Source organism: Salmo salar, chromosome ssa04 (genome assembly GCF_905237065.1).
Source record: "Salmo salar chromosome ssa04, Ssal_v3.1, whole genome shotgun sequence".
NCBI lineage: Eukaryota > Metazoa > Chordata > Actinopteri > Salmoniformes > Salmonidae > Salmo > Salmo salar.
In genome coordinates, this window is record NC_059445.1 from 30,936,387 (window position 1) to 30,964,244 (window position 27,858).

The 27,858-nt window shown below is 42.2% G+C and overlaps 1 protein-coding gene across 5 annotated transcripts in view; it reads left to right on the forward strand.

Annotated features, from left to right (window-relative positions):
* LOC106602826 (stromal interaction molecule 1) overlaps positions 1 to 27,858 on the forward strand; it is a 105,773-nt gene that overhangs the window by 48,661 nt on the left and 29,254 nt on the right. For all 5 annotated transcript variants that reach the window (XM_014195730.2, XM_045716807.1, XM_045716808.1 and 2 more), the window contains 2 exons: positions 5,610 to 5,725; positions 9,098 to 9,275. In XM_014195730.2, coding sequence (XP_014051205.2) covers positions 5,610 to 5,725; positions 9,098 to 9,275 — 294 coding nt within the window. The remainder of the gene's footprint in view (positions 1 to 5,609; positions 5,726 to 9,097; positions 9,276 to 27,858) is intronic.

Below are 27,858 nucleotides of genomic sequence, written 5' to 3' on the forward strand. Positions count from 1 at the left end.
CTCACATTGAGGGAGAGGTTGTTGTCCTGACACCACACTTCCAGGTCTCTGACCTCCTCCCTATAGGCTGTCTCATCGTTGTCGGTGATTCAAATAAAATGTATTTATAAGGCTCTTCTTACATCAGCTGATATCTCAAAGTCCTGTACAGAAACCCAGCCTAAAACCCCAAACAGCAAGCAATGCAGGTGTAGAAGCACGGTGGCTAGCAAAAACTCCCTAGAAAGGCCAGAACCTAGGAAGAAACCTAGAGAGGAACCAGGCTATGAGGGGTGGCCAGTCCTCTTCTGGCTGTGCCGGGTGGAGATTATAACAGAACATGGCCAAGATGTTCAAATGTTCATAGATGACCAGCAGGGTCAAATTATAATAATCACAGTGGTTGTCAAGGGTGCAACAGGTCAGCACCTCAGGAGTAAATGTCAGTTGGCTTTTCATAGCCGATCATTGAGAGTATCTCTACCGCTCCTGCTGTCTCTAGAGAGTTGAAAACAGCAGGTCTGGGACAGGTAGCACGTCCGGTGAACAGGTCAGGGTTCCATAGCCGCAGGCAGAACAGTTGAAACTGGAGCAGCAGCACAACAAGGTGGACTGGGGCCAGCAAGGAGTCATCAGGCCAGGTAGTCCTGAGGCATGGTCCTAGGGCTCAGGTCCTCCGAGAAAGAAAGAAATAAAGAAAGAGAGCGAGAGAATTAGAGAGAGCATACTTAAATTCACACAGGACACGGGATAAGACAGGAGAAATACTCCAGATATAACAGACTGACCCTTGCCCCCCGACAAATAATCTATTGCAGCATAAATACTGGAGGCTGAGACAGGAGGGGTCGGGAGACACAGTGGCCCCATCCGACGATACCCCCGGACAGGGCCAAACAGGCAGGATATAACCCCACCTACTTTGCCAAAGCACAGCCCCCACACCACTAGAGGGATATCTTCAACCACCAACTTACCATCCTGAGACAAGTCCAAGTATAGCCCATAATAATCTCCGCCATGGCACAACCCAAGGGGGGGCGCCAACCCAGACAGGAAGATCACATCAGTGACTCAACCCACTCAAGTGACGCACCCCTCCTAGGGACGGCATGGAAGAGCACCAGTAAGCCAGTGTCTCAGCCCCTGTAATAGGGTTAGAGGCAGAGAATCTCAGTGGAGAGCGGGGAACCGGCCAGGCAGAGACAGCAAGGGCGGTTCGTTGCTCCAGTGCCTTTCCGTTCACCTTCACACTCCTGGGCCAGACTACACTCAATCATAGGACCTACTGAAGAGAAGTCTTCAATAAAGACTTAAAGGTTAAGACCGAGTCTGCGTCTCTCACATAGGTAGGCAGACCATTCCATAAAAATTGAGCTCTATAGGAGAAAGCCCTGCCTCCAGCTGTTTGCTTAGAAATTCTAGGGATAGTTAGGAGGCCTGCGTCTTGTAACCGTAGTGTACGTGTAGGTATGTACGGCAGGACCAAATCGGAAAGATGGGTAAGAGCAAGCCCATTTAATGCTTTGTAGGTTAGCAGTAAAACCTTGAAATCAGCCCTAGCCTCAACAGGAAGCCGGTGTAGAGAGGCTAGCACTGGAGTAATATGATCAAATTTTGGGGTTCTAGTCAAGATTCTGCAGCCGTGTTTAGCACTAACTGAAGTATATTTAGTGCTTTATCCGGTAGCTGGAAAGTAGAGCATTGCAGTAGTCTAACCTAGAAGTGACAAAAGCATGGATGAATTTTTCTGCATCATCTTTGGATAGAAAGTTTGTGATTTTTGCAATGTTACGTAGATGAAAAAAGCTGTCCTTGAAACAGGCTTGACATGTTCGTCAAAAGAGAGATCAGGGTCCAGAGTAACGCCGAGGTCCTTCACAGTTTTATTTGAGACGACTGTACAACCATCAAGATTAATTGTCAGATTCAACAGAAGATCTCTTTGTTTCTTGGGACCTAGAACAAGCATCTCTGTTTTGTCCGAGTTTAAAATTAGAACATTTGCAGGCATTCACTTCCTTATGTCTGAAACACAGGCTTCCAGCGAGGGCAATTTTGGGGCTTCACCATGTTTCATCGAAATGTACAGCTGTGTGTCATCCACATAGTAGTGAAAGTTAACATTTATGTTTCTGAATGACATCACCAAGAGGTAAAATATATAGTGAAAACAATAGTGGTCCTAAAACGGAACCTTGAGGAACACCGAAATGTACAGTTGATTTGTCAGAGGACAAACCATCCACAGAGACAAACTGATATCTTTCCGACAGCTAAGATCTAAACCAGGCCAGACCTTGTCCGTGTAGACCAATTTGGGTTTCCAATCTCTCCAAAAGAATGTGGTGATCGACGTTATCAAAAGCAGCACTAAGGTCTAGGAGCACGAGGACAGATGCAGAGCCTCGGTCTGATGCCATTAAAAGGTAATTTACCACCTTCACAAGTGCAGTCTCAGTGCTATGATGGGGTCTAAACCCAGACTGAAGCGTTTCGTATACATTGTTCGTTTTCAGGAAGGCAGTGAGTTGCTGCGCAATAGCTTTTTCAACATTTTTGGAGAGGAATGGGAGATTCGATATAGGCGGATTTCGTTTTTTATATTTTCTGGGTAAAGGTTTGGCTTTTTCAAGAGAGGCTTTATTACTGCCACTTTTAGTGACTTTGGTACACATCCGGTGGATAGAGAGCTGTTTGTTGTGTTCAACATAGGAGGGCCAAGCACAGGAAGCAGCTCTTTCAGTAGTTTAGTTGGAATAGGGTCTAGTATGCAGCTTGAAGGTTTAGAGGCCATGATTATTTTCATCATTGTGTCAAGCGATATAGTACTAAAACACGAGTGTCTCCCTTGATCCTAGGTCCTGGCAGCGTTGTGTAGACTCAGGACAACTGAGCTTTGGAGGAATACGCAGATTTAAAGAGGAGTCCGTAATTTGCTTTCTTATGATCATGATCTTTTCCTCAAAGAAGTTCATGAATTTATCACTGCTGAAGCCATCCTCTCTTGGGGAATGCTGCTTTTTAGTTAACTTTGCGACAGTATTAAAAATACATTTTGGATTGTTCATATTTTCCTCAATTAAGTTGGAAAAATAGGATGATCGAGCAGCAGTGAGGGCTCTTTGATACTGCACGTACTTTCCAAGCTAGTCGGAAGACTTCCAGTTTGGTGTGGCGTCATTGCTCGGGTATTTTCTGTATACCAGGGAGCTAGTTTCTTATGACAAATGGTTTTTGTTTTTAGGGGTGCGACTGCATCTAGGGTATTGCGCAAGGTTAAATTGAGTTCCTCAGTTAGGTGGTTAACTGATTTTTGTACTCTGACGTCCTTGGGTAGGCGGAGGGAGTCTGGAAGGGTATCTAGGAATCTTTGGGTTGTCCGAGAATTTATAGCACGACTTTTGATGATCCTTGGTTGGGGTCTGAGCAGATTATTTGTTGCGATTGCAAACGTAATAAAATGGTGGTCCGATTGTCCAGGATTATGAGGAAAAACATTAAGATCCACAACATTTATTCCACGGGACAAAACTAGGTCCAGAGTATGACTGTGGCAGTGAGTAGGTCCGGAGACATCTTGGACAAAACCCACTGAGTCGATGATGGCTCCGAAAGCCTTTTGGAGTGGGTCTGTGGACTTTTCCATGTGAATATTAAAGTCACCAAAAATTAGAATATTATCTGCCATGACTGCAAGGTCTGATAGGAATTCAGGGAACTCAGTGAGGAACGCTGTATATGGCCAAGGAGGCCTGTAAACAGTAGATATAAAAAGTGATTGAGTAGGCTGCAATGATTTCATGACTAGAAGCTCAAAAGATGAAAACATCGTTTTTTTAATTAACTAATATATTAGATAATCAAATTGTATTTGTCCCATGCGCCGAATACAACAGGTGTAGACCTTACAGTGAAATGCTTACTTACAAGCCCTTAACCAACAATGCCGTTTTAAGAAAATAACTAAAAAACAGTGAGAGAAGAATAACAAATAATTAAAGAGCAGCAGTAAATAACAATAGCAGGGCTATATACAGGGGGTACCGGTACAGAGTCAATGTGCGGGGGCACCGGTGTCGAGGTAATTGAGGTAATATGTACATGTAGTTGGAGTTATTAAAGTGACTATGCATAGATAATAACAGAGAGTAGCAGCAGCGTAGAATAGGGGGGGGGGCAAATAGTCTGTGTAGCCATTTGATTAGCTGTTCAGGAGTCTTATGTCTTGGGGGTAGAAGCTGTTTAGAAGCCTCTTGGACCTAGACTTGGCTCTCCGGTAGCGCTTGCCGTGCGGTAGCAGAGAGAACAGTCTATGACTAGGGTGGCTGGAGTCTTGGACAATTTTTTGGGGCCTTCCTTTTGACACCCTCTGGTATAGAGGTCCTGGATCTCTCCGGTCTCTAGGTCACCAGGCTGCTCATTATGGCACACACCTGTCACCATCATTACGCGCACCTGCGCATCCTCAAACACCTGGACTCCATCACTTCTTTGATTACCTGCCCTATATATGTCACTCCCTTTGGTTTTGCTTGTTTCATGTCTGTGTGTTCGAGGTTCTTGTTTTGTATTATGTTCTGTTTATTTTATTAAATCACTCACTCCCTAAACTTGCTTCCCGACTCTCAGCGCACATTGTTCCAGAATGACGCCTCAAGCATCAGGGAGTGTTTTTTTTAAAATAATTTTTTATTTATTATTTTTGGTTAGGTGGGAATGACGTTGGGTCCGGGAGCCGCTACAGGCTCTCATGCTTCAGCCGGATCGCCAGGCTCCCCTGCCTCAGTCGGCTCATCAGGCTTTCATACCTTCGCTTGATCGCCAGGCTCCCCTGCGTCCACTGGCTCGTCAGGCTCTTATGCCTCAACTGGATCGCCAGGCTCCCCTGCCTCAGCCAGTCTGTCAGGTTCCCGCGTCCCAGCCAGCAACAGGTTCCCGCGCATCAGCGGTGGTAACCGGTCTGCTCCTGATCCCCGGGATCGTCCCTTGGGTTGGCGTCCTGCGGCTGGAGCCGAACGTGCCAGGGAGGGGGTACCATCAGTTATGCTCTCTCTCCCGGCGCTCTAGGTCGCCATGCTCCTCCGTCTCAGCCGGGTTGACGGGTTTCCTGCACCTCTGCAGAGGTGACCGGTCTGCTCCTGGCCACAGTCTCCGGCCTCAAAGTCACCAGGCTGCTCGTTATGATGCACACCTGTCACCATCGTTTCCTGGATTACCTGCCCTATATATATGTCGCTCCCTTTGGATCCTTCCCCTGGCGTCATTGTTTCTGTTTCATGTCTGGGCGTTGTTCGAGGTTTTATTTTATTAAGTCACTCACTCCCTGAACTTTCTTCCCGACTCTCAGCGCACATCGTTACAAGGCATTTAAAAAATCATCAATAACCTACAACTTCTCATTGGTGTTACCCCCTACTGGTGGCACAAAGTTATAAAGGTAAAACAAAACATTTAAAGTCATTATATTAGTTGATTTAGAATGGGAAGCTGTAGCCAATTACGTTTGAATGAAAAAATCCTAAATGCCACCACAATTCAAGAACCACCCACACACATACATGTACACATTATACCAGACACACACACTTCTCTTCTCTTCTCACTCCCCTTCTCCTCTCCTCCCTCAGGTTGGCAGTAAAGAACACCACTCTCACTCTGTCCATTCTGAAGATTATTGACCGGAGTCACGCCCAGAAACTACAGCTGAAAGCAATGGACACCGTGCTGTTCGGACCACCACTCAGTGAGTGTCTAAGTGTGTGTGTGCATGTGGGGTTGATATGTGAATTTCTGTCTGACCTTGTATGCTCTCTGCTGTATGCTGTCTATTTATTGTGTTTTGAATAGCCTGAAATCCCTGAAATAGACATAGAAATATACATATACTGAACAATAATTGAAATGCAAATGTAAAGTGTTGGTCCCATGTTTCATGAGCTGAAATATAAGATCCCATACATTTTCCATGCACACAAAAAGCTTATTTCTCTCAAATTTGCTGCACGCATTTGTTTACATCCCTTTTAGTGAGCATTTCTCATTTGCCAAGATAATCCATCCAACTGACAGGTGTGGCATATGAAGAAGTTGCTTAAACAGCATGATCATTACAAGAAACTGAAGATCTCGTACAACGCTGTGTACTACTCCCTTCACAGAACAGTGCAAACTGGCTCTAACCAGAATAGAAAGAAGAGTGGGAGGCCCCGGTGCACAACTGAGCAAGAGAACAAGTACATTGGTGTCTAGTTTGAGAAACAGACTCCTCACAAGTCCTCAACTGGCAGCTTCATTAAATAGTACCCGCAAAACACCAGTCTCAACGGCAACAGTGAAGAGGCGACTCCGGGATGCTGGCCGTCTAGGCCGAGTTCCTCTGTCCAGTGTCTGTTCTTTTGCACATCTTAATCTTTTATTTTTATTGGCCAGTCTGAGATATGGCTTTTTCTTTGCAACTCTACCCCCTCTTGTCAGCAAAGAGACAGTTTTAGAGTTCATTTCCTGATATTCTACACAATTTGTCATGGGGCATAGAGAAAATTAAGCAGTTTAAAAGCAAATTTGCTGCAATTCTACACATTTTCCAACAGGGCAGAGATAATTTACACTAAGTTTACCAAACATTAGGAACACCTTCCTAATATTGAGTTGCAACCCCCCCACGCTGTTTAAAATCGTAAAATAGTGATAATATTCCAACCGGGCGACGTTGTATTCATTCAAAGGCTGAAAGAAAAAAATGGAGTAGTCTCGTGGACGCGCATCTCCAGTGTCACTGTTCCCAAGCTGACCACTCACAAATTCTCCTGCTGTTCTTCGCCCAGAGACTGCAGACACCCCATTCCACTTTCTGGCGCCTTCTGAGAGCCAATGGAAGCCTTAGAAAATGTCACGTTACAGCACAGATGCAGTATTTTCGATAGAGATGCAACAGAAGGACAACAAATTGTCAGACAGGGCGCTTCCTGTATGGAATCTTCTCAGGTTTTGGCCTGCCATATGAGTTCTGTTATACTCACAGACACCATTCAAACAGTTTTAGAAACTTTAGAGTGTTTTCTATCCAAATCTACTAATAATATATATAATTATATGCATATTCTAGTTTCTAGGCAGGAGTAGTAACCAGATTCAATTGGGTACATTTTTTATCTGGCCGTGAAAATACTGCCCCCTATCCCAAACAGGTTAAAAAACACACACCTACTCATTCCAGGGTTTTTTATTTGTACTATTTTCTACATTTTAAAATAATATATACGAAGACATCAAAACTATGGAATCATGAAGTAACCAAAAAAGTGTTAAACAAATCTAAATATATTTTTCAAAGTAGCCACCCTTTGCCTTGATGACAGCTTTGCACACGCTTGGCATTCTCTCATCCAGCTTCATGAGGTAGTCACCTGGAATGCATTTCAATTAACAGGTGCGCCTTAAGTTAATTTGAGCAAATCAGTTGTATTGTGACAAGGTAGGGGTTGTATACAGAAGATGGCCCTTTTTGGTTAAAGACCACGTCCATATTATGGCAAGAACAGCTCAAATAAGCAAAAAGAAACAACAGTCCATTATAACTTTAAAACATGAAGGTCAGTCAATCTGGAAAATTTCGAGAACTTTGAAAGTTTCTTCAAGTGCAGTTGCAAAAACCATCAAGCGCTATGATGAAACTGGCTCTCATGAGGACTGCCACAGGAAAGGAAGACCCAGAGTTGCCGCTGCTGCAGAGGATAAGCTCATTAGTCACCAGCCTCAGAAATCGCAGCCCAAATAAATGGTTCACAGAGTTCAAGTAACAGACACATCTCAACATCAACTGTTCAGAGGAGACTGCGTGAATCAGGCCTTCATGGTCAAATTGCTGCAAAGAAACCACTAGACTTGCTTGGGCCAAGAAACATGAGCATTGGATGTTAGACCGGGGGAAATCTGTCCTTTGGTCTGATGAGCCCAAAATGGAGATTTTTGGATCCAACCACCATGCCTTTGTGTGAGGCAGAGTAGGTGAACGGATGATCTCTGCATGTGGGATTCCCACCATGAAGCATGGAGAAGGTGTGGTGGTGCTTTGCTGGTGACACTGTCGTTGATTTACTTAGAATTCAAGGCACAGTTAACCAGCATGGCTACCACAGCATTCTGCAGCAATACGCCATCCCATCTGGTTTGGGCTTAGTGAGACTATCATTTGTTTTGAACAGGACAGTGACCCAACACCACCTGACTGTGTAAGGACTATTTGACCAAGAAGGAGAGTGATGAGTGCTGCATCAGATGACCTGGCCTCCACAATCACCCGGCCTCAACCCAATTGAGATGGTTTGGGATGAGTTGGACCGCAGAGTGAAGGAAAAGCAGCCAACAAGTGCTCAGCATATGTAGGAACTCCTTCAAGATGGTTGGAAAAGCATTCCAGGTGAAGCTCACCTAGGTGTCCTCAGTGCTAATTACAGCCCTGACTGACATGTTTTGCACCTGATTTGGGTCTGGTTGTCCTCTGGTCCATTTGGGTCCAAGTCCAACTTTTTGGACCTGTGAAGACCTTTAGTCAGCTGCTTTCATGCATTGCTCTGCCAACCTTAAACAAACATTAGGCAGCATTTACAGGTAACTAATTTGTTCAGTCAGACACACCTGTTTATGCACACATTTTGTTCCACAGAAGTTACTCAGTGTAGCCTACAGTGTAACCATAACTTGTCTCATGATCACATCTTTATCACTCTCCACCCATTGTGTCAACATTCCCCTCAATGTCAAAAGAAAGGAAACTTCCTTCACAAGCAAAGGCATCAGATCAATCAATCAAATGTATTTTATAAAGCGCTTTTTACATCAGCAGTTTTCAAAGTGCTTTACAGATACCCGGCCTAAAACCCAGAAGAGCAAGGAATGCATAGGCAGAAGCAAAAAACTCCCTAGGAGGCAGAAGCCTAGAGAGGAACCAGGCTCAGAGGGGTGGCCAGGCCTCTTCTGGCTAGTCCTCTTCAGATCAGAATACAATTTGGGTTCTCAACACACGTGAAATCAACTTCAAATGAACAAAATCATTTCTGTTTCTGTCCCTCTCCCACTCACCCCCCCACCCCTTCTCTCTCTCTCCCTCTGCCAGTGAGCAGACACAGCTACCTGAAGGACCTGATGTTGGTGGTCTCCATAGTGATGGCGCTGGGTGGCTGCTGGTTTGCTTACATCCAGAACCGTAGCTCCAAAGACCACCTGGGCAAGATGATGAGGGACCTGGAGGGCCTACAGAGAGCAGAGCAGAGCCTGCACGACCTGCAAGAGAAGTCAGTCACATTACACACCTGGAGGGACTGCAGAGAGCAGATTCTCACATACACACAGACACACATCCTCACACATTCTCACAGAGACATAAACACATGTATTTGACTTGAGTGTATGGGTATTGTACTGGGTCAGCAAAAAGTGTGTGTGGGTGGATGTGTTTAACTATACTTTTGGGGACCAAAAGTCCCTATAAGAATAGTAAACAAAAATTTGACCATCTGGGGACATTTTTTGTTAGTCCCCACAAGGTCAAATGATACTTCTAAGTTTAGGGTTAAGGTTAGAATTAGTGTTAGAATTAGGGTTAGGATCTACGGTTAGGTTTAGGGTTAAGGTTTTCAGGTTCGGGTACAGTGAAAATAGGATTTTAAATTGGACTGAATTGTGTCCCCACAAGGATAGTTGTACAAGACAGTGTGTGGGGGGGTTAGATTATTGTATTGCCAATCTTTGCTTATTTAAGTTTCATGTGTGGGAAGGTGTGTGTGCAAAATAGATACTGTAGCTTGTATGTTGTCCAAACGAGGACACTGTGGCATTAAGCCTGAGGTTACTCCCCAAAGTTTGGATAGCCCTTGATTCAGCTCAGCGCACCAGATTGGAAGCCACAATTCAAATCCTTTTCACTGTAACAAAAGTTGAGTCCACATTACTTGCCTGTTTCTTGGCTACATTAAATCATTTTTTGGGCATGAAATGGTCCTTCAAATAATGGCAGGTGAGATAATCCTGGTAAGAAATGTTTATTTGTATTTGCTTTTTTCACCTTTAACCAGGTAGGCTAGTTGAGAACAAGTTCTCATTTACAACTGCGACCTGGCCAAGATAAAGCAAAGCAGTGCGACACAAACAACACAGTTACACATGGAATAAACAAACATACAGCCAATAATACAATAGAAAAAGTCTATATACAGTGTGTGCAAATGAGGTAGGATAAGGGAGGTAAGGCAATAAATAGGCCATAGTGGTGAAATAATTACAATATAGCAATTAAACACTGGAGTGATAGATGTGCAGAAGATGAATGTGCAAGTAGAGATACTGGGGTGCAAAGGAGCAAGATAAATAAATAAATACAGTATTACATTTTACATTACATTTACGTCATTTAGCAGACGCTCTTATCCAGAGCGACTTACAAATTGGTGCATTCACCTTATGATATCCAGTGGAACAACCACTTTACAATAGTACATCTATATATTTTTTGGGGGGGAGGGTAGGGGGGAGGGGTAGAAGGATTACTTAATCCTATCCCAGGTATTCCTTAAAGAGGTGGGGTTTCAGGTGTCTCCGGAAGGTGGTGATTGACTCCGCTGTCCTGGCGTCGTGAGGGAGCTTGTTCCACCATTGGGGTGCCAGAGCAGCGAACAGTGTTGACTGGGCTGAGCGGGAACTGTGCTTCCGCAGAGGTAGGGAGGCGAGCAGGCCAGAGGTGGATGAACGCAGTGCCCTTCTTTGGGTGTAGGGACTAATCAGAGCCTGAAGGTACGGAGGTGACGTTCCCCTCACAGCTCCGTAGGCAAGCACAATGGTCTTGTAGCAGATACGAGCTTCAACTGGAAGCCAGTGGAGTGTGCGGAGGAGCGGGGTGACGTGAGAGAACTTGGGAAGGTTGAACACCAGACGGGCTGCGGCATTCTGGATGAGTTGTAGGGGTTTAATGGCACAGGCAGGGAGCCCCGCCAATAGCGAGTTGCAGTAATCCAGACGGGAGATGACAAGTGCCTGGATTAGAACCTGCGCCGCTTCCTGTGTGAGGCAGGGTCGTACTCTGCGAATGTTGTAGAGCATGAACCTACAGGATCGGGTCACTTGATGTTAACGGAGAACGACAGGGTGGGGTAGGGATGAGGTAGTTTTTTGGGCTATTTACAGATGGGCTATGTACAGGTGCAGTGATCTGTGAGCTGCTCTGACGGCTGTTGCTTAAAGCTAGTGAGGGAGATATAAGTCTCCAGCTTCAGTGATTTTTGCAGTTCATTCCAGTCATTGGCAGCAGAGAACTGGAAGGAAAGGCGGCCGAAGGAGGAATTGGCTTTGGGGGTGACCAGTGAAATATACCTGCTGGAGCGCGTGCTACGGGTGGATGCTGCATGGTGACCAGTGAGCTGAGATAAGGCGGGGCTTTACCTAGCAAAGAATTATAGATGACCTGGAGCCAGTGGGTTTGGCGGCGAATATGAAGCGAGGGCCAGCCAACGAGAGCATACAGGTCGCAGTGGTGGGTGGTATATGGGACTTTGCTGACAAAATGGATGGCACTGTGATAGACTGCATCCAATTTGCTGAGTAGAGTGTTGGAGGCTATTTTGTAAATTGCATCGCCAAAGTCAAGGATCGGTAACATAGTCAGTTTTACAAGGGTATGTTTGGCAGCATGTGTGAAGAATACTTTGTTGCGAAATAGGAAGTCGATTCTAGATTTAATTTTGGATTGGAGATGCTTAATGTGAGTCTGGAGGAGAGTTTACGGTCTAACCAGACACCTAGGTATTTTGTAGTTGGCAACATATTCTAAGTCAGAATCGTCCAGAGTATTGATGCTGGATGGGCGAGCAAGTGTGGGCAGCGATCGGTTGAAGAGCATGCATTTAGTTTTACTTGCATTTACGAGCAGTTGAAGGCCACGGAAGGAGAGTTGTATGGCATTGAAGCTCGTTTGGAGGTTAGTTAACCTGTTTAGGATAGGGGGCAGTATTTTCACGGCCAGATAAAAAACGTACCCGATTTAATCTGGTTATTACTCCTGCCCAGAAACTAGAATATGCATATAATTGTTTGATTTGGATAGAAAATACCCTAAAGTTTCTAAAACTGTTTGAATGGTGTCTGTGAGTATAACAGAACTCATATGGCAGGCCAAAACCTGAGAAGATTCTATACAGGAAGTGCCCTCTCTGACCATTTCTTGGCCTTCTATAGCCTCTTTATCAAAAACAGAGGATCTCTGCTGTAACGTGACATTTTCTAAGGCTCCCATAGGCTCTCAGAAGGCGCCAGAACGTTGAATGATGACTCTGCAGTCCCTGGCTGAAAAACAGTAGCGCATTTGGATAGTGGTCCATCTGAGAACAATGACACGGGGGTGCGCATGCACATGAAGAGTCCATTTTACATTTTCAGTCTTTGAACGAAAACAATGTCTCCCGGTCGGAATATTATCGCAATTTTACGAGAAAAATCGCATAAAAATTGATTTTAAACAGCGTACGGTAATGGAATATTTTGAATTTTTTTATCACGATACGCGCCGGCGCGTCACCCTTCGGATAGTGTCTTGAACGCAAGAACAAAACGCCGCTATGTGGATATAACTATGGATTATTTGGAACCAAAACCACACTGTCCGATTTCAAAAAGGCTTTACAACGAAAGCAAAACATTAGATTATGTCAGGAGAGTACCCAGCCAGAAATAATCACACACCCATTTTTCAAGCTAACATGTAGTGTCACAAAAACCAAAACCACAGCTAAATGCAGCACTAACCTTTGATGATCTTCATCAGATGACACTCCTAGGACATTATGTTATACAATACATGCATGTTTTGTTCAATCAAGTTCATATTTATATCAAAAACCAGCTTTTTACATTAGCATGTGACGTTCAGAACTAGCATAAACACCGAAACTTCCGGTGAATTTACTAAATTACTCACGATAAACGTTCACAAAAAACATAACAATTATTTTAAGAATTATAGATACAGAACTCCTCTATGCACTCGATATGTCCGATTTTAAAATAGCTTTTTGGTGAAAGCATATTTTGCAATATTCTAAGTACATAGCCCAGGCATCACGGGCTAGCTATTTAGACACCCGGCAAGTTTAGCCTTCACCAAAATCAGATTTACTGTTACAAAAGTTTGATTACCTTTTGTTGTCTTCGTCAGAATGCACTCCCAGGACTGCTACTTCAATAACAAATGTTGGTTTGGTCCAAAATAATCCATCGTTATATCCGAATAGCGCCGTTTTGTTCGTGCGTTCCAGAAACTATCCGAAATGGTAAATCAGGTTCGCGCGCATGGCGCATTTCGTGACAAAGAAATTCTAAATATTCCATTACCTTACCGTACTTCGAAGCATGTCAACCGCTGTTTAAAATCAATTTTTATGCAATTTATCTCGTAAAAAAGCGATAATATTCCGACCGGGAATCTCCTTTTCGGTAAACAGAAAAAAAAACACAAAGACGGGGGCGGCCAGTGCACGCGCCTAAGCCCACAGTCCCTTGATCGGCCACTTGAGAAAGGCGATAATGTGTTTCAGCCTGGGGCTGGAATGACGACATTCAGGTTTTTCTCGGGCTCTGAGAGCCTATGGAAGACGTAGGAAGTGTCACGTTAGAGCAGAGATCCTTTGTAATGGATAGAGATGGCAAAGAAGTTCAAGAAATGGTCAGACAGGGTACTTCCTGTACAGAATCTTCTCACGTTTTGGCCTGCCAAATGAGTTCTGTTATACTCACAGACACCATTCAAACAGTTTTAGAAACTTTGGAGTGTTTTCTATCCAAAGCTAAGAATTATATGCATATTCTAGTTTCTGGGCAGGACTAATAATCAGATTAAATCGGGTACGTTTTTTATCCAGCCGTGAAAATACTGCCCCCTTAAGTGAAGGGTTTATGCAAAGTGTATTTTACAACATTTTACTTTTGCATAAGTCCTTTGTATTGGTCTAGACTATGATCGACAGATGAGACCGACTCACAAAACAAAAGAGAAAACATAGCATTTCTCTTTTAGGCCGACATAGCTGCCGCCCCTACTAACCTCAAGTCAAAACTGTTAAAATTTGATGTAGTTTGGAATTCAAAATGTATTGCATACTAAATAGATATTTCAAACACAGTCTTAGTTCAATCCTCCGTTCTCCGCTATGTCATCCCCATTATAGGGTATTCATATTCATACCCCTTGACTTATTCCACATTTTGTTGTGTTACAGCCTGAATTCAACATGGATTCAATTGCATTTTTTTCTCACCAATCTACACCTATACCCCTTAATGACAAAGTGAAAACATATTTTTAGAAATGTTTGCAAATGTATTGAAAATTAAATACAGAAATATCTCATTTTCATATAGTATTCACACCCCTGAGTCAAATCATGTTAGGCAGCAATTATAGCTTGAGTCTTTCTGGGTAAGTCTCTAAGAGCTTTACACCTGGATTGTACAATATTGTTGAAGCTCTGTAATATTGATAGTTGATCATTGCTAGACAACCATTTTCAAGTCTTCTCAGGAACGGTCTTCTTGGTAAACTCCAGTGTAGATTTGGCCTTGTGCTTTAGGTTATTCTCCTGCTGAAAGTTGAATTCATCTCCCTGTGTCTGGTGGAAAGCAGACTGAACCAGATTTTCCAATAGGATTTTGCCTGTGTTTAGCTCCATTCCGTTTCTTTTTTATCCTGAAAAACTTCCTTAATGATTACAATCATACCCATAACATGATGCAGCCACCGCTATGCTTGAAAATATGCAGAGTGGTACTCAGTGTTGTATTTATGACGACTCCGGTTGAGACCCAGATGCAGACACAGGAGGAAGACCATTAGAATCTCAGATTTATTATACATGAGGGGGCAGGCAAACGGAACATCAAGGGCAGGGAGAGGTCAGTAATCCAAGGCAGAGTCAATACAGGGACAGAATAGCAGGCAGGCTCCGGGTCAGGGCAGGCAGAATGGTCAGAAACGGGAAGACTGCCTCCCGAGTGGCGCAAGCCACTGCATCGCAGTGCTAGCTGTGCCACTAGAGATCCTGGTTCGAGTCCAGGCTCTGTCGCAGCCGGCCGCGACCGGGAGACCCATGGGCCGGCGCACAATTGGGACGGCCCATGGGTTAGGGGTTAGGGGTTAGGGTTAGGGGATGGCCGGCAGGGATATTCTTGTCCCATCACGCTCTAGCGACTCCTGTGGCGGGCAGGGTGCAATGCACGCTGACACGGTTGCCAGGTGTACGATGTTTCCCCCGACATATTGGTGTGGCTGGCTGCCGGGTTATGCAGGTATTGTGTCAAGAAGCAGTGCAGCTCGGCTGGGTTGTGTTTCGGAGGACGCACGGCTCTCGACCGTACGGTATTGGTATTTTATTAGGATCCCCATTAGCTGTTGCAAAAGCAGCAGCTACTCTTCCTGGCGTCCACACAACATGAAAAATACAGAATGACATAATACAAAACATTATTAGACAAGAACAGCTCAAGGACAGAACTACATACATTTTTAAAAAGGCACACTTTGCCTACAAATCAGTGCATACACACAAACTATCTAGGTCAAATAGGGGAGAGGCGTTGTGCAGCGAGGTGTTGCTTTATCTGTTTTTTGAAGCCAAGTTTTCTGTTTATTTGAGCAATATGAGATGGAAGGAAGTTCAATGCAATAAGGGCTCTATATAATACTGTATGTTTTCTTGAATATGTTATGGATTTTGGGACTATGAAAAGACCCCTGGTTGCATGTCTGGTGGGATACGTGTGTGTCAGAGCTGTGTGTATGTTGACTATGCAAACAATTTGGGTTGATTTTCAACACATTAATGTTTCTCTTATAAAAAGAAGTGACGCAATCAGTTTCTCAACTCTTAGTCAAGAGAGACTGGCATGCATAGTATTAATATTAGCCCTCTGATTACAATGAAGAGCAAAACGTGCCACTCTGTTCTGGACCAGCTGCAGCTTAACTAGGTCTTTCCTCGCAGCACTGGACCACACGACTGGACAATAATCAAGATTAGACAAAACTAGAGCCTGCAGAACTTGCTTTTTGGAGTGTGGTGTCGAAAAAGCGGAGCATCTCTTTATTACGGCTAGACTTCTCCTCATCTTTGCAACCATTGAATCTATATGTTTTGACCATGACAGTTTACAATCTAAGGTAACGCCAAGTAATTTAGTCTCCTCAACTTGTTCAACAGCCACACTATTCATTACCAGATTCAGCTGAGGACTAGCACTTAAGGATTGATTTGTACCAAATACAATGCTCTTAGTTTTAGAGATGTTCCGGACCAGTTTATTACAGGCCACCCATTCCAAAACAGACTGCAACTCTTTGTTAAGGGTTTCAGTGACTTCATGAGCTGTGGTTGCTGATGCGTATATGGTTGAAACATCAGCACACATTATTTGTTTAATGCCAGTGGCAGGTCATTGGTAAAAAGAGTAGAGGTCCTAGAGACCTGCCGTGCGGTCCACCACACTTTACATGTTTGACATTACAGATGCTTCTATTAAAGAAAACCCTTTGAGTTCTATTAGATAGTTCTGTATCCACGATATGGCAGAGGTTGAAAAGCCATAGCACATACGTTTTTTCAACAACAAGTTATGGTCAATAATATTAAAGGCTGCACTGAAATCTAACAGTACAGCTCCCACAATCTTCTTATTCATCTCTTTCAACCAATCATCAGTAATTTGTGTCAGTGCAATACATATTGAGTGCCCTTCTCTATACGGATGCTGAAAGTCTGTTGTTCATTTGTTTATGGAGAAATGGCATTGTATTTGGTCAAAATCATTTTTTCCAACAGTTTGCTAAGAGCTGGCAGCAAACTTATAGGTCTGCTGTTAGAACCAGTAAAGGCCACTTTACCACTCTTGGGGAGCGGTCTCCCTCCAGGCCAGAGGACAAAGACTTTCCTCTAGGCTCAGATTAAAGATATGACAGATAGGAGTGGCAATAGAGTCAGCTACCATTCTCAGTAGCTTCCTGTCTAAGTTGTCAATGCCAGGAGGTTTGTCATTATTGATCGATAACAATCATTTTTCCACCTCTCCCACACTAACTTTACAAAATTTAAACTTGCATTGCTTTTCTTTCATTATTCGTTTTTTGCTCACTGTTTGTCATGGGCATTTCCTGCCTAAGTTTACCCACTTTGCCAATCAAATAATCATAAAAATAATTGGCAACATCAATTGGTTTTGTGATGAATGGCGTTGAATGTCTTTCTGCCCATAATTTAATTTAAAGTACTCAAGTTTTTTTCCATCATTCTTTATCATTGATCTTGGCTTCATAATAAAGTTTCTTCTTTTTGTTGAGTTTAGTCACATAATTTCTCAATTTGCAGTAAGTAAGCCAGTCAGATGTACAGCCAGACATAGCCACTCATTCCTTTTGCCCCATCTCTTTCAACCATACAGTTTTTCAATTCCTCATCAATCCATGGAGCCTTAACAGTTCTAACAGTCAGTTTCTTAACCTGTCTGCGAACCTGGGATGCTTGCGGCCCACCCTAGTCAACAGCCAGTGGAATCGCGTCGCGCGAAATACAAATACCTCATAAATGCTATAACTTCAATTTCTCAAACATATGACTATTTTACACCATTTTATAGATACACCTCTCCTGAATCGAACCACGTTGTCCGATTTCAAAAAGGCTTTACAGCAAAAGCAAAACATTCGATTATGTTAGGAGAGTACCCTGCCAAATAAAATCACACTGCCATTTTCAAAGCAACTAGCATGTATCACAAATGCCCAAAACACAGCTAAATGCAGCACTAACCTTTGACAATCTTCATCAGATGACACTCCTAGGACATCATGTTACACAATACATGCATTTTTTGTTCGATAAAGTTCATATTTATATATAAAAACAGCATTTTACATCGGCGCATGACGTTCCGAAAATATTTTCCCTCAAATGCTTCCAGTGATCAGCGCTACAATTTACAAAATTACTACTCGAAAACATTGTTAAAATTTAATATTGTCATTCAAAGAATTACAGATTAACATCTCGTGAATGCAACCGCATTGCCAGATTTCAAAATAACTTTACTGGGAAATCACACTTTGCAATTTATTTCAGAAAAATAGGCTAGGCGATACAGGTTAGCGCCATCTTGGAACCATCTAAAATCAAATATACTATTGTAAATATTCCCTTACCTTTGATTATCTTCATCAGAAGGCACTTCCAGGAATCCCAGGTCCACAACAAATGTAGTTTTGTTCGAAAAAGTTAATAATTTATGTCCCAATAGCTCCTTCTTGTTAGCGCGTTCCGAAGGCTACTCATAATGTACTGAATCACGCGGGACTTGTCGTCACGAATGTGCAAAAAATATATATTTACGTTCGTTCAAACATGTCAAACGTTATATAACATAAATCTTTAGGGCCTTTTTCAACCAGAGCTTCAATAATATTCAAGGCGAATGATTGCATTGTCTTACTAAACGTTTCGGAACGAAGGGGTACCCATGGGTGCCCGTGTCATAGTAGTAATGGCCCTCCCCCTATGACCAACTTTCCAAGCCTCTCTTTCGGTCAGTTTCTACCGGAGAAGACTCAAACCACTTTGTAAAGACTGTTGACATCTAGTGGAAGCCTTAGGAAGTGCTAAATGAATCCTAACTTACGGTGTGTTTCATAGGCAAAGTGTTGAAGGTGATTCCACAAATCAGATTTCCACTTCCTGCATGGAATCTTCTCAGGTTTTGGCCTGCCATATGAGTTCTGTTATACTCACAGACACCATTCAAACAGTTTTAGAAACGTTAGAGTGTTTTCCATCCAAATCTCCTAATTATATGCATATTCTAGTTACTGGGCAGGAGTAGTAACCAGATTAAATCGGGTATGTTTTTTTATCCGGCCGTGCAAATACTGCCCCCTAGCCCCAACAGGTTTTAACAGGTGCATGTTTATCAATAGTTGTAAGAAGCAAGTTCATCAAGTGCAGCATCTGGATGCTCCTCATTAATCACATCAGACCAACAAATATTTTTAACATCATCCACAGCAATGGGACAAGATTGTAACTACCAATTGGATACTATGAAAAAGGGGTAAAAAAAATATATAAATAAAAGAAACGGGAAGACTAGAAAACAAAACTTGAGAAACAGAAAAACACGCTGGAACAACTTGACAAGACAACTAACTGGCACAGACAACCAGAAAACACAGGTATAAATACACATAAGATAATGGGGAAGGTGGGCGACACCTGAAGAGGGGTGGAGACAAGCACAAGACATAACACTATTTTTTCTGCAACTGTTTTAAAGTCACCAATGGCCTCATGGTGAAATCCCTGAGCAGTTTCCTTCCCCTCCGACAACTGAGTTAGGAAGGACGCCTGTATCTTTGTAGTGACACCATCCAAAGTGTAATTAATAACTTCACCATACTCAAATGGATATTCAATGTCCCCCCATCTAGCAAAGTAGCCCTTCTTTGAGACACATTGGAAAACCTCCCTTGTCTTTGTGGTTGAATATGCTGGACTGATATCTCTGTACCCAACGTATAGAATTGAGGTATTCATTAACAAATCATGTTAAAGACTATTATTGCACACAGAGTGAGACCATGCAACTTATTATGTGACTTGTTAAGGACATTTTTACTTCTGAACTTATTTAGGCTTGCCATAACAAAGGGTTTGAATACTTATTGACTCAAGTCATTTCAGCTTTACATTTTGTATTAATTTGTAAATCTTTCGAAAAACATAATTCCACTTTGACATGAGGTGGTATTGTGTATAGGCCAGTGACAAAAAAATCTCAATTGAATCCATTTTAAATTCAGAATGTAACACAACAAAATGTGACGCACGTGCAAAGAACGTGTATGAGGGCGCTAGCCTCCTTTTAGCCTGCCTGTGATTGGTCTGTGTCAGCACGTGGTCCTGTGTGAAGACAAATGTAGGAGTCAGAATGGGTCACTATTTATTTCATTAAATATCTCGATTTGTAGCAAACTTTTAAATAATTCATTGGGGATCGAACTTGATCATAGTAAACACATTTTTGTGGCCAAAACGGCCATCTAAAAATGTTGGGGGGGCCGTTCTGCCGATCGTAATTTACATAGGCTTTCTAGAGCAGACCAGGGCTTTTGACACCGCTTGGTTGCTATGCAGTAGCCGTCCAGCAAAGCTGGTGACTTCACACTCAAGCCCGGACATTGGGGGCCTGCTGTCAGTGCTTAGTGACATAGGGTTCTGTCTGAGGCCCTTACATGGGAAAAGACCAGCCAGTTCTCTGAGAATACAGCCAGACTGTCTCAGACCATAACACACACACACACATACAGCACACACACACTGTTTTATTACATTATGTAACCATGGGCCTGCAGGCTCAAATCCTGGTAATGTCAGATCTCTCAAATGAAAATGATGGTCTGTATGGTTTAGCTCTCTGCAGACAGAGACATCGTTCAGTTCACCTCTGGACCAACCAGGTTATTGCTGTAAAATGTAAATGTTCTCAATAGTATACCTGGCTAAATAAAGGTTCAATGAATGACAGTATGATCTGGTCTTATAACACATTTTTTAATTTGTTTTATTTTTTTATTTCACCTTTATTTAACCTGGTAGGCAAGTTGAGAACAAGTTCTCATTTACAACTGCGACCTGGCCAAGATAAAGCAAAGCAGTTCGACACATATAACAACACAGTTACACATGGAGTAAAACAAACATACAGTCAATAATATAGTAGAAAAATAAGTCTATATACAATGTGAGCAAATGAGGTGAGATAAGGGAGGTAAAGGCAATAAATAGGCCATGGTGGCGAAGTAAATACAATATAGCAATTAAAACACTGGAATGGTAGATTTGACAGTAGATGAGTGTGCAAAGTAGAAATATTGGGGTGAAAAGGAGCAAGATAAATACATGAACAACAACATAGATGAAGAATCACAAGAAAGTGTGGAACTGTCATTTTGCCTACTACAAATGATAAACACAGAGTAATCATTATTACTGTCACATACACTGTATATGTGCAGTGCAATGTGTTGTTTTACAGGGTCAGCCATAGTAGTACAGTGCCCCTGGAGCAAATTAGGGTTAAGTGCCTTGCTCAAGGGCACATCGACACACTCCCTTCTTTCCATGGAGACCATGCAGATAACACACACACACACACACACACACGAGAAATGCACACGCAGACACAAACAGGGATCAACCCATATATCCACTCTATTTCTTCTAGCTAATCCCTTTGTTCTCTATGAAAGGGTGTGTCCCCTCTCAAAATATCTCTCTCTCTTTCATTCTGGAAATATACCCCCCCTCTCTATCTCCAAAATACACACACACAGTCACGTGCAGGCTCAAAAAGATTCACCCCCATTCCCTCAATACCCCCAACTGTCACCCCTTTCTCCTCCCCTCCCCTGCTCTGTTCTTTCTCCCCACTTTCTCTCCCCTTCATTTCATCTCTCCCCTCTTACTGGCTCTGTGGAGAGCATGCCTGCCTGCCTGCCTGCCTGCCCGCCCGCCTGTCTGTTTTTGTGACTTTTGACCTCCCAAGGCTGCTCTCTGTCCTCCTGTCGGCTCCCCCTGCTGTTACGAGTTGTAGAACATCCTCCCAATACTTATATGGGCGATATTGGTGTTTTGTTTCTTTCTGAAACTTCGCCAGGATGTAGACTAAACTAAACTACTCATTCCTTATCAGTTAAATTGATATGTCTGTTTTAGATAACAGGATTGTTTTATTTATTTTCACCAAAGAAAACAAGTGATAGACAACTAGGGCTGACCCCAATTAGTCGACTGGTCGATTGTTTGGTCATTAGGCTGTTGGTCAACCCGAGATTGTTTTAGTCGTATAGTGAACCAATTCTTTGCGGAGACCTAGACTAAAAGCCAATTTATGCTTGATTCGAAAATGTGTTTCGAAGGCTCCATATGGAGGGTGTGATGCAATTGTGGAGCCTCCAGAGGCATGCAAAGGTCATATCGAGTTCTGTACCGCATGGCCATGCGCCTTCCAAATTTTGTAACAATGTGGAGGGCTCTGTAAAGCGCCACATTAACATGATTGGTTGACTGTAGGTGGGGGCGGTACATCCTGTATAAACACAAACTCACTTCCTTGACAACAGCTCTGCACTGCTCCACATAGCGCAAGAGGTATGAATGCCCTGACTTCTGCTGAGGCCATATCAATTCATTGTTTCATAACTTCATTGTGTGAATTGTTTGTGTTTGATTGTTAGTGTATATCAATTCCCCATTATATATATCAAGAGTAGTACATTTACTGTTAATTCCTATAATGTCAAATTTGTTATGGTCATTTATTTTAATGCATTCAATATTATTACAGTCTTCCTGTTCTCATTGTCTGAGTGGACACAGTTTGCAGAGTGCACAACCTATGCTACACTTGTGAGAAACAGGTGTTGGTTTATTTAATTCCATTTACGACTTCTGTCAATATAGTCATTGTCTTTTGTTTGGAGCGCTCCTGACAATGTTGAGTAAGGACACACGCATAGAAGTAGGCCTACAGTATAGGCTACCTGGCCTGAGCGCAAATATAGGCATATAAATGTGCTCATTTGGGGATCTGATAGTATTTCTGATTGGCTTAACGCACCACCATTAATGAGCTGTGGAGCTTCTCAAAGTAATGTTTTCACCTCAAACAGCAAGTGAACAAAAACTGTTTTTACATCCATTGATAATGACAATAGTTCCTCAATGTATTTGAAAAATCTTTCCAGCTCTCTCCCTTTCAATAATCACTCAGCGTGAAAGGGAAAAATGTGATGCTCTGACCCAGTGGAATAGGCTTCTTATAAGTGCTTGACTTGGACTGAAATAGGTTCCGGTACTCATTTTGGGTGCTGGTACTGTTTATATTTATGTGCAGGAGAACCACAATACTTTTGAGGTAATATTCTATAAGAGGAACAGGAACTCAAGCAGTAGAACATTTGAGGTGCCGGTACTCGGCTCCGGTGAGCTCCTGCCCAAGTCAAGCACTGCTTCTTATCCCTTGCGCAAATAGACTACAGCTGTGTCTGTCCCGAGCTCACTAGCACAGGAAACGCTGTGCTCACTAGCACAGGAAACTCGTGTTAATTTTGATTAACCACATGACACTGATTTTTGAGATATGAAGACATTATTATAAGTTAAATGAAACTGTTCCACAAACATTTGCATATGAAAACGATAAGGGACACCCTCTGTAGAAACCTCAGGAGAGTAATGGCAGAATCTGCAATGGCCATCAGGAGTAGGAGGAGAATAGTTGGGTAAGGTTATTTTTTTTTCTTCTTCTGGTTATCTAGATCTCTGGCACCCTCTTGAGGCGTCAAACCGTAAGCTTTGTTCTTAATAAGGATCGTGTCCTGCTAGCGGAACAACTTCCGGTGAAACTGGAGGGCGCGTAATTCAAATAAATTCGAATAGGTATTATAGCGGTTAAACATTTAGGTACATATGTGTCTTATATCAGCTAAAAGCTTAAATTGTTGTTAATATAACTGCACTGTCCGATTTTCAGTAGCTATTACAGTGAAAACGTGCCATGCGATTGTTTGAGGACGGCGCCCAACATCAAAATATTTTTACACCGGCACAGGTTTCATACATTCACATATAAAGACTAAATATTCACTTACTTTTTGAAAATCTTCCTCTGATTTGTCATCCAAAGGGTCCAAGCGATAACATGTAGTGTTGTTTTGTTAGATAAAATCCTTTTTTATATCCCAAAAAGTCTGTTTAGTTGGCACCATCAATTTGAGTAATCCACTCGTTCAACTTGCAGAAAAAGGAATCTGAAAATCTACCCCTAAACATTGTTTCAACGAGTCAAAATCAAACTATGATATTTATTTTGGAAAGAAGTATGTTCAATAGGAAACCGATTTTAGCAGGTGCACAACTTCATCATGGCGAGCAATGACACAGATTTCCAAGACTGTGTCCTCATATAAAAACGATTTGTTTTTGCAGTTACAAGCCTGAAACCTTGAACATAGACTGCTGACACCCTGTGGAAGCCATAGGAATTGTATCCAGGGAGCTATTTTACAATATGAGCTTTCTCTTGCATTTCTAAGAGGATGGTCTCTCAACAAAAAAATAATCTGGGTGGTTTTTCTTTGGATCTTCTCCTAACATATCTATTGTGTTATATTCTCCTACATTATTTTAACATTTCTTCAAAGTGTTTTCTTTCCAATGGTCCCAATTATATGCATTTCCTGGTTTCATGGCCTGAGCTACAGGCAGTTTACTTTGGGCACGTCATGAAGGCGGAAATGGAGAAAAAAGGGGCCTGATCCCTAAGAAGTGTTCTTAACTGACTTGTCTAGTTAAATAAATACAACATTATAAATTATTTGAGTTTCATCATAGCGCTTGATGGTTTTTGCGACTGCACTTGAAGAAACTTTCAAAGTTCTTTAACCTGTCTGGGCCAGTGAGACGCTTGCGTCCCACCCTAATCAACAGCCAGTGGAATCGCGTCGCGCTAAATGCAAAACCTCATAAATGCTATAACTTCAATTTCTCAAACATATGACTATTTTACACCGTTTTATAGATACACCTCTCCTGAATCGAACCACATTGTCCGATTTCAAAAAGGCTTTACAGCAAAAGCAAAACATTAGATTATGTCAGCAGAGTACCCAGCCAGATATAATCACACAGCCATTTTCAAAGCAACTAGCATGCATCACAAATACCCAAAACACAGCTAAATGCGGCACTAACCTTTGACAACCTTCATCAGATGACACTCCTAGGACATCATGTTACACAACACATGCATTTTTTGTTCGATAAAGTTCATATTTATGTATAAAAACAGCATTTTACATCGGCGCATGACGTTCAGAAAATCTTTTTCCTCAAATGCTTCCGATGATCAGCGCTACAATTTACAAAATTACTATTCGAAAACATTGTTAAAATGTAATATTGTCATTCAAAGACTTATAGATTAACATGTCTTGAATGCCATCTCTTTGCCAGATTTAAAAAGAACTTTACTGGGAAATCACACTTTGCAATAAACGACGTGGTATGCCCAGAAAAGAAGTCTATGTTGGAGCCATCTTGGAACGATCAACCATCAAAAATACTATTGTAAATAATCCCTTACCTTTGATTATCTTTATCAGAAGGCACTTCTAGGAATCCCAGGTCCATAACAAATGTAGTTTTGTTCAAAAAAGTTAATAATTTATGTCCCTATAGTGTTAGCGCGCTCCGAAGGCTAGTAAAAATGTACCGTGTGCGTCTGACTTGTCGTCAGGAATGAGCAAAAAAAAAATATTTAAGTTCGTTCAAACATGTCAAACGTTGTATAACATAAATCTTTAGGGGCTTTTTCAACCAGGGCTTCAATAATATTCCATTGGGACGGTTGCATTGTCTTTCAAAACGTTTTGAAAATGGAGAGTACCCATGGGCGCCGACGTCACAATGGTAATGGCCCATCCCCTGTGACCAAGGTAAACATCCTCTCTTTCAGTCAATTTTGATGGTAGGAGGCTCAAACCACTTTGTAAAGACTGGGGACATCTAGTGGAAGCCATGGGAAGTGCTAAATGAATTGCAAGCCCCTGTGTGTTTCAATGGCAAATGTTTGAAGTGATATCCACACATCAGATTTCAGTTTCCTGTCAGGATTTGTCTCAGGGTTTTGACTGCCATATGAGTTCTGTTATACTCAGACACCATTCAAACAGTTTTAGAAACTTTAGGGTGTTTTTTTTATCCAAATCAAACAATTATATGCATATTCTAGTTACTGGGCAGGAGTAGTAACCAGATTAAATCGGGTACGTTTTTTTATCCGGCTGTGCAAATACTGCCCCCTAGCCCCAACAGGTTAACTTTAACTAAAAACTCTGGAATGATTAGGTGTGTCCATACTTTTGAGCGGTACTGTATATATTTGTTTTGTTTAAATGTGTGTGCATGTGAGTGCGAGAGTTAAGCTATATGGAGGAGATTACTGAGTAGTTTGGTTCATCAGGCTGACCCCCAGTCTTCTCTTGAAGTTATTGATGGATGATGATGTTTTGGCAATGTGAAGATAAGAATTCCAGAGAATGGTACCTCTCTATCTGATAGAGAATTGACTATGTGAGGTGAAAAAACCAGCTTTTTACATTAGCATGTGACGTTCAGAACTAGCATACCCACCGAAAACTTCCGGTGAATTTACTAAATTACTCATGATAAATGTTGACAAAATACATAACAATTATTTTAAGAATTATAGATACAGAACTCCTTTATGCAATCGCTATGTTCAATTTTAAAATAGCTTTTCGGCGAAAGCACATTTTGCAATATTCTGAGTAGATAGCTCGGCCATCACGGCTAGCTATTTTGACATCCGCCAACTTCGGGGTCACCTAAACTCAGAATTACTATTAGAAAAATTGGATTACCTTTGCTGGTCTTCGTCAGAATGCACTCCCAGGACTTCTACTTCAACAACAAATGTTGTTTTGGTTCCAAACAATCCATAGTTATATCCAAATACCTCCGTTTTGTTCGTGCGTTCAGGTCACTATCCGAAGGGTAACGTGCGAGCGCATTTCGTGACAAAGATTTTCAAAATATTCCATTACCGTACTTAGAAGCATGTCAAACGCTGTTTAAAATCAATTTTTATGCTATTTTTCTCGTAAAATAGCGATAATATTCCAACCGGGCAACGTTGTATTCATTCAAAGAGAGAAAGAAAAACATGGCGAGTTCTCGTGACCGCGCATCTCCAGTCTCACTGTCCCCAGGCTGACCACTTACAAACTCTGCTCCTATACTTTGCCCAGAGACAGCAGACACCCCATTCCACTTTCTGGCGGCTTAAAGGGGGGCAATGGAAGCATGAGAAAGTGTCACGTTACAGCACAGATGCTGTATTTTCGATAGAGATGCAACAGAAGGACAACAAATGGTCAGACAGGGCACTTCCTGCATGGAATCTTCTCAGGTTTTGGCCTGCCATATGACTTCTGTTTTACTCACAGACACCATTCAAACAGTTTTAGAAACATTAGAGTGTTTTCTATCCAAATCTACTAATTATATGCATATTCTAGTTTCTGGGCAGGAGTAGTAAACCGATTTAAATCGGGTACATTTTTTATCCGGCCGTGAAAATACTGCCCCCATCCCAAAGAAGTTAACAAACTATAGTTTTAGCAAGTCGGTTAGGACATCTACTTTGCGCATGACACAAGTCATTTTTCCATCAACTGTTTACAGACAGATTTTTTCACTTATAATTCACTGTATCACAATTCCAGTGGGTCAGAAGTTTACATACACTAAGTTGACTGTGCCTTTTAAACAGCTTGGAAAATTCCAGAAGATTATGTCTTGGCTTTGGAAGCTTCTGATAGGCTAATTGACATAATTTGAGTCAATTGGAGGTGTACCTGTGGATGTATTTCAAGGCCTACCTTCAAACTCAGTTCCCCTTTGCTTGACATCATGCGAAAATCTAAAGAAATCAGCCAAGACCTCAGAAAAAGTATTGTAGACCTCCACAAGTCTGGTTCATCCTTGGGAGCAATTTCCAAATGCCTGAAGGTACCACGTTCATCTGTACAAACAATAGCACGCAAGTATAAACACCTCGCGACCGTGCAGCAATACCGCTCACGAAGGAGACGTGTTCTGTCTCCTAGAAATAAACGTTCTTTGTTGCAAAAAGTGCAAATCAATCCCAGAACAACAGCAAAGGACCTTGTGAAGATGCTGGAGGAAACAGGTACAAAAGTATCTATATCCA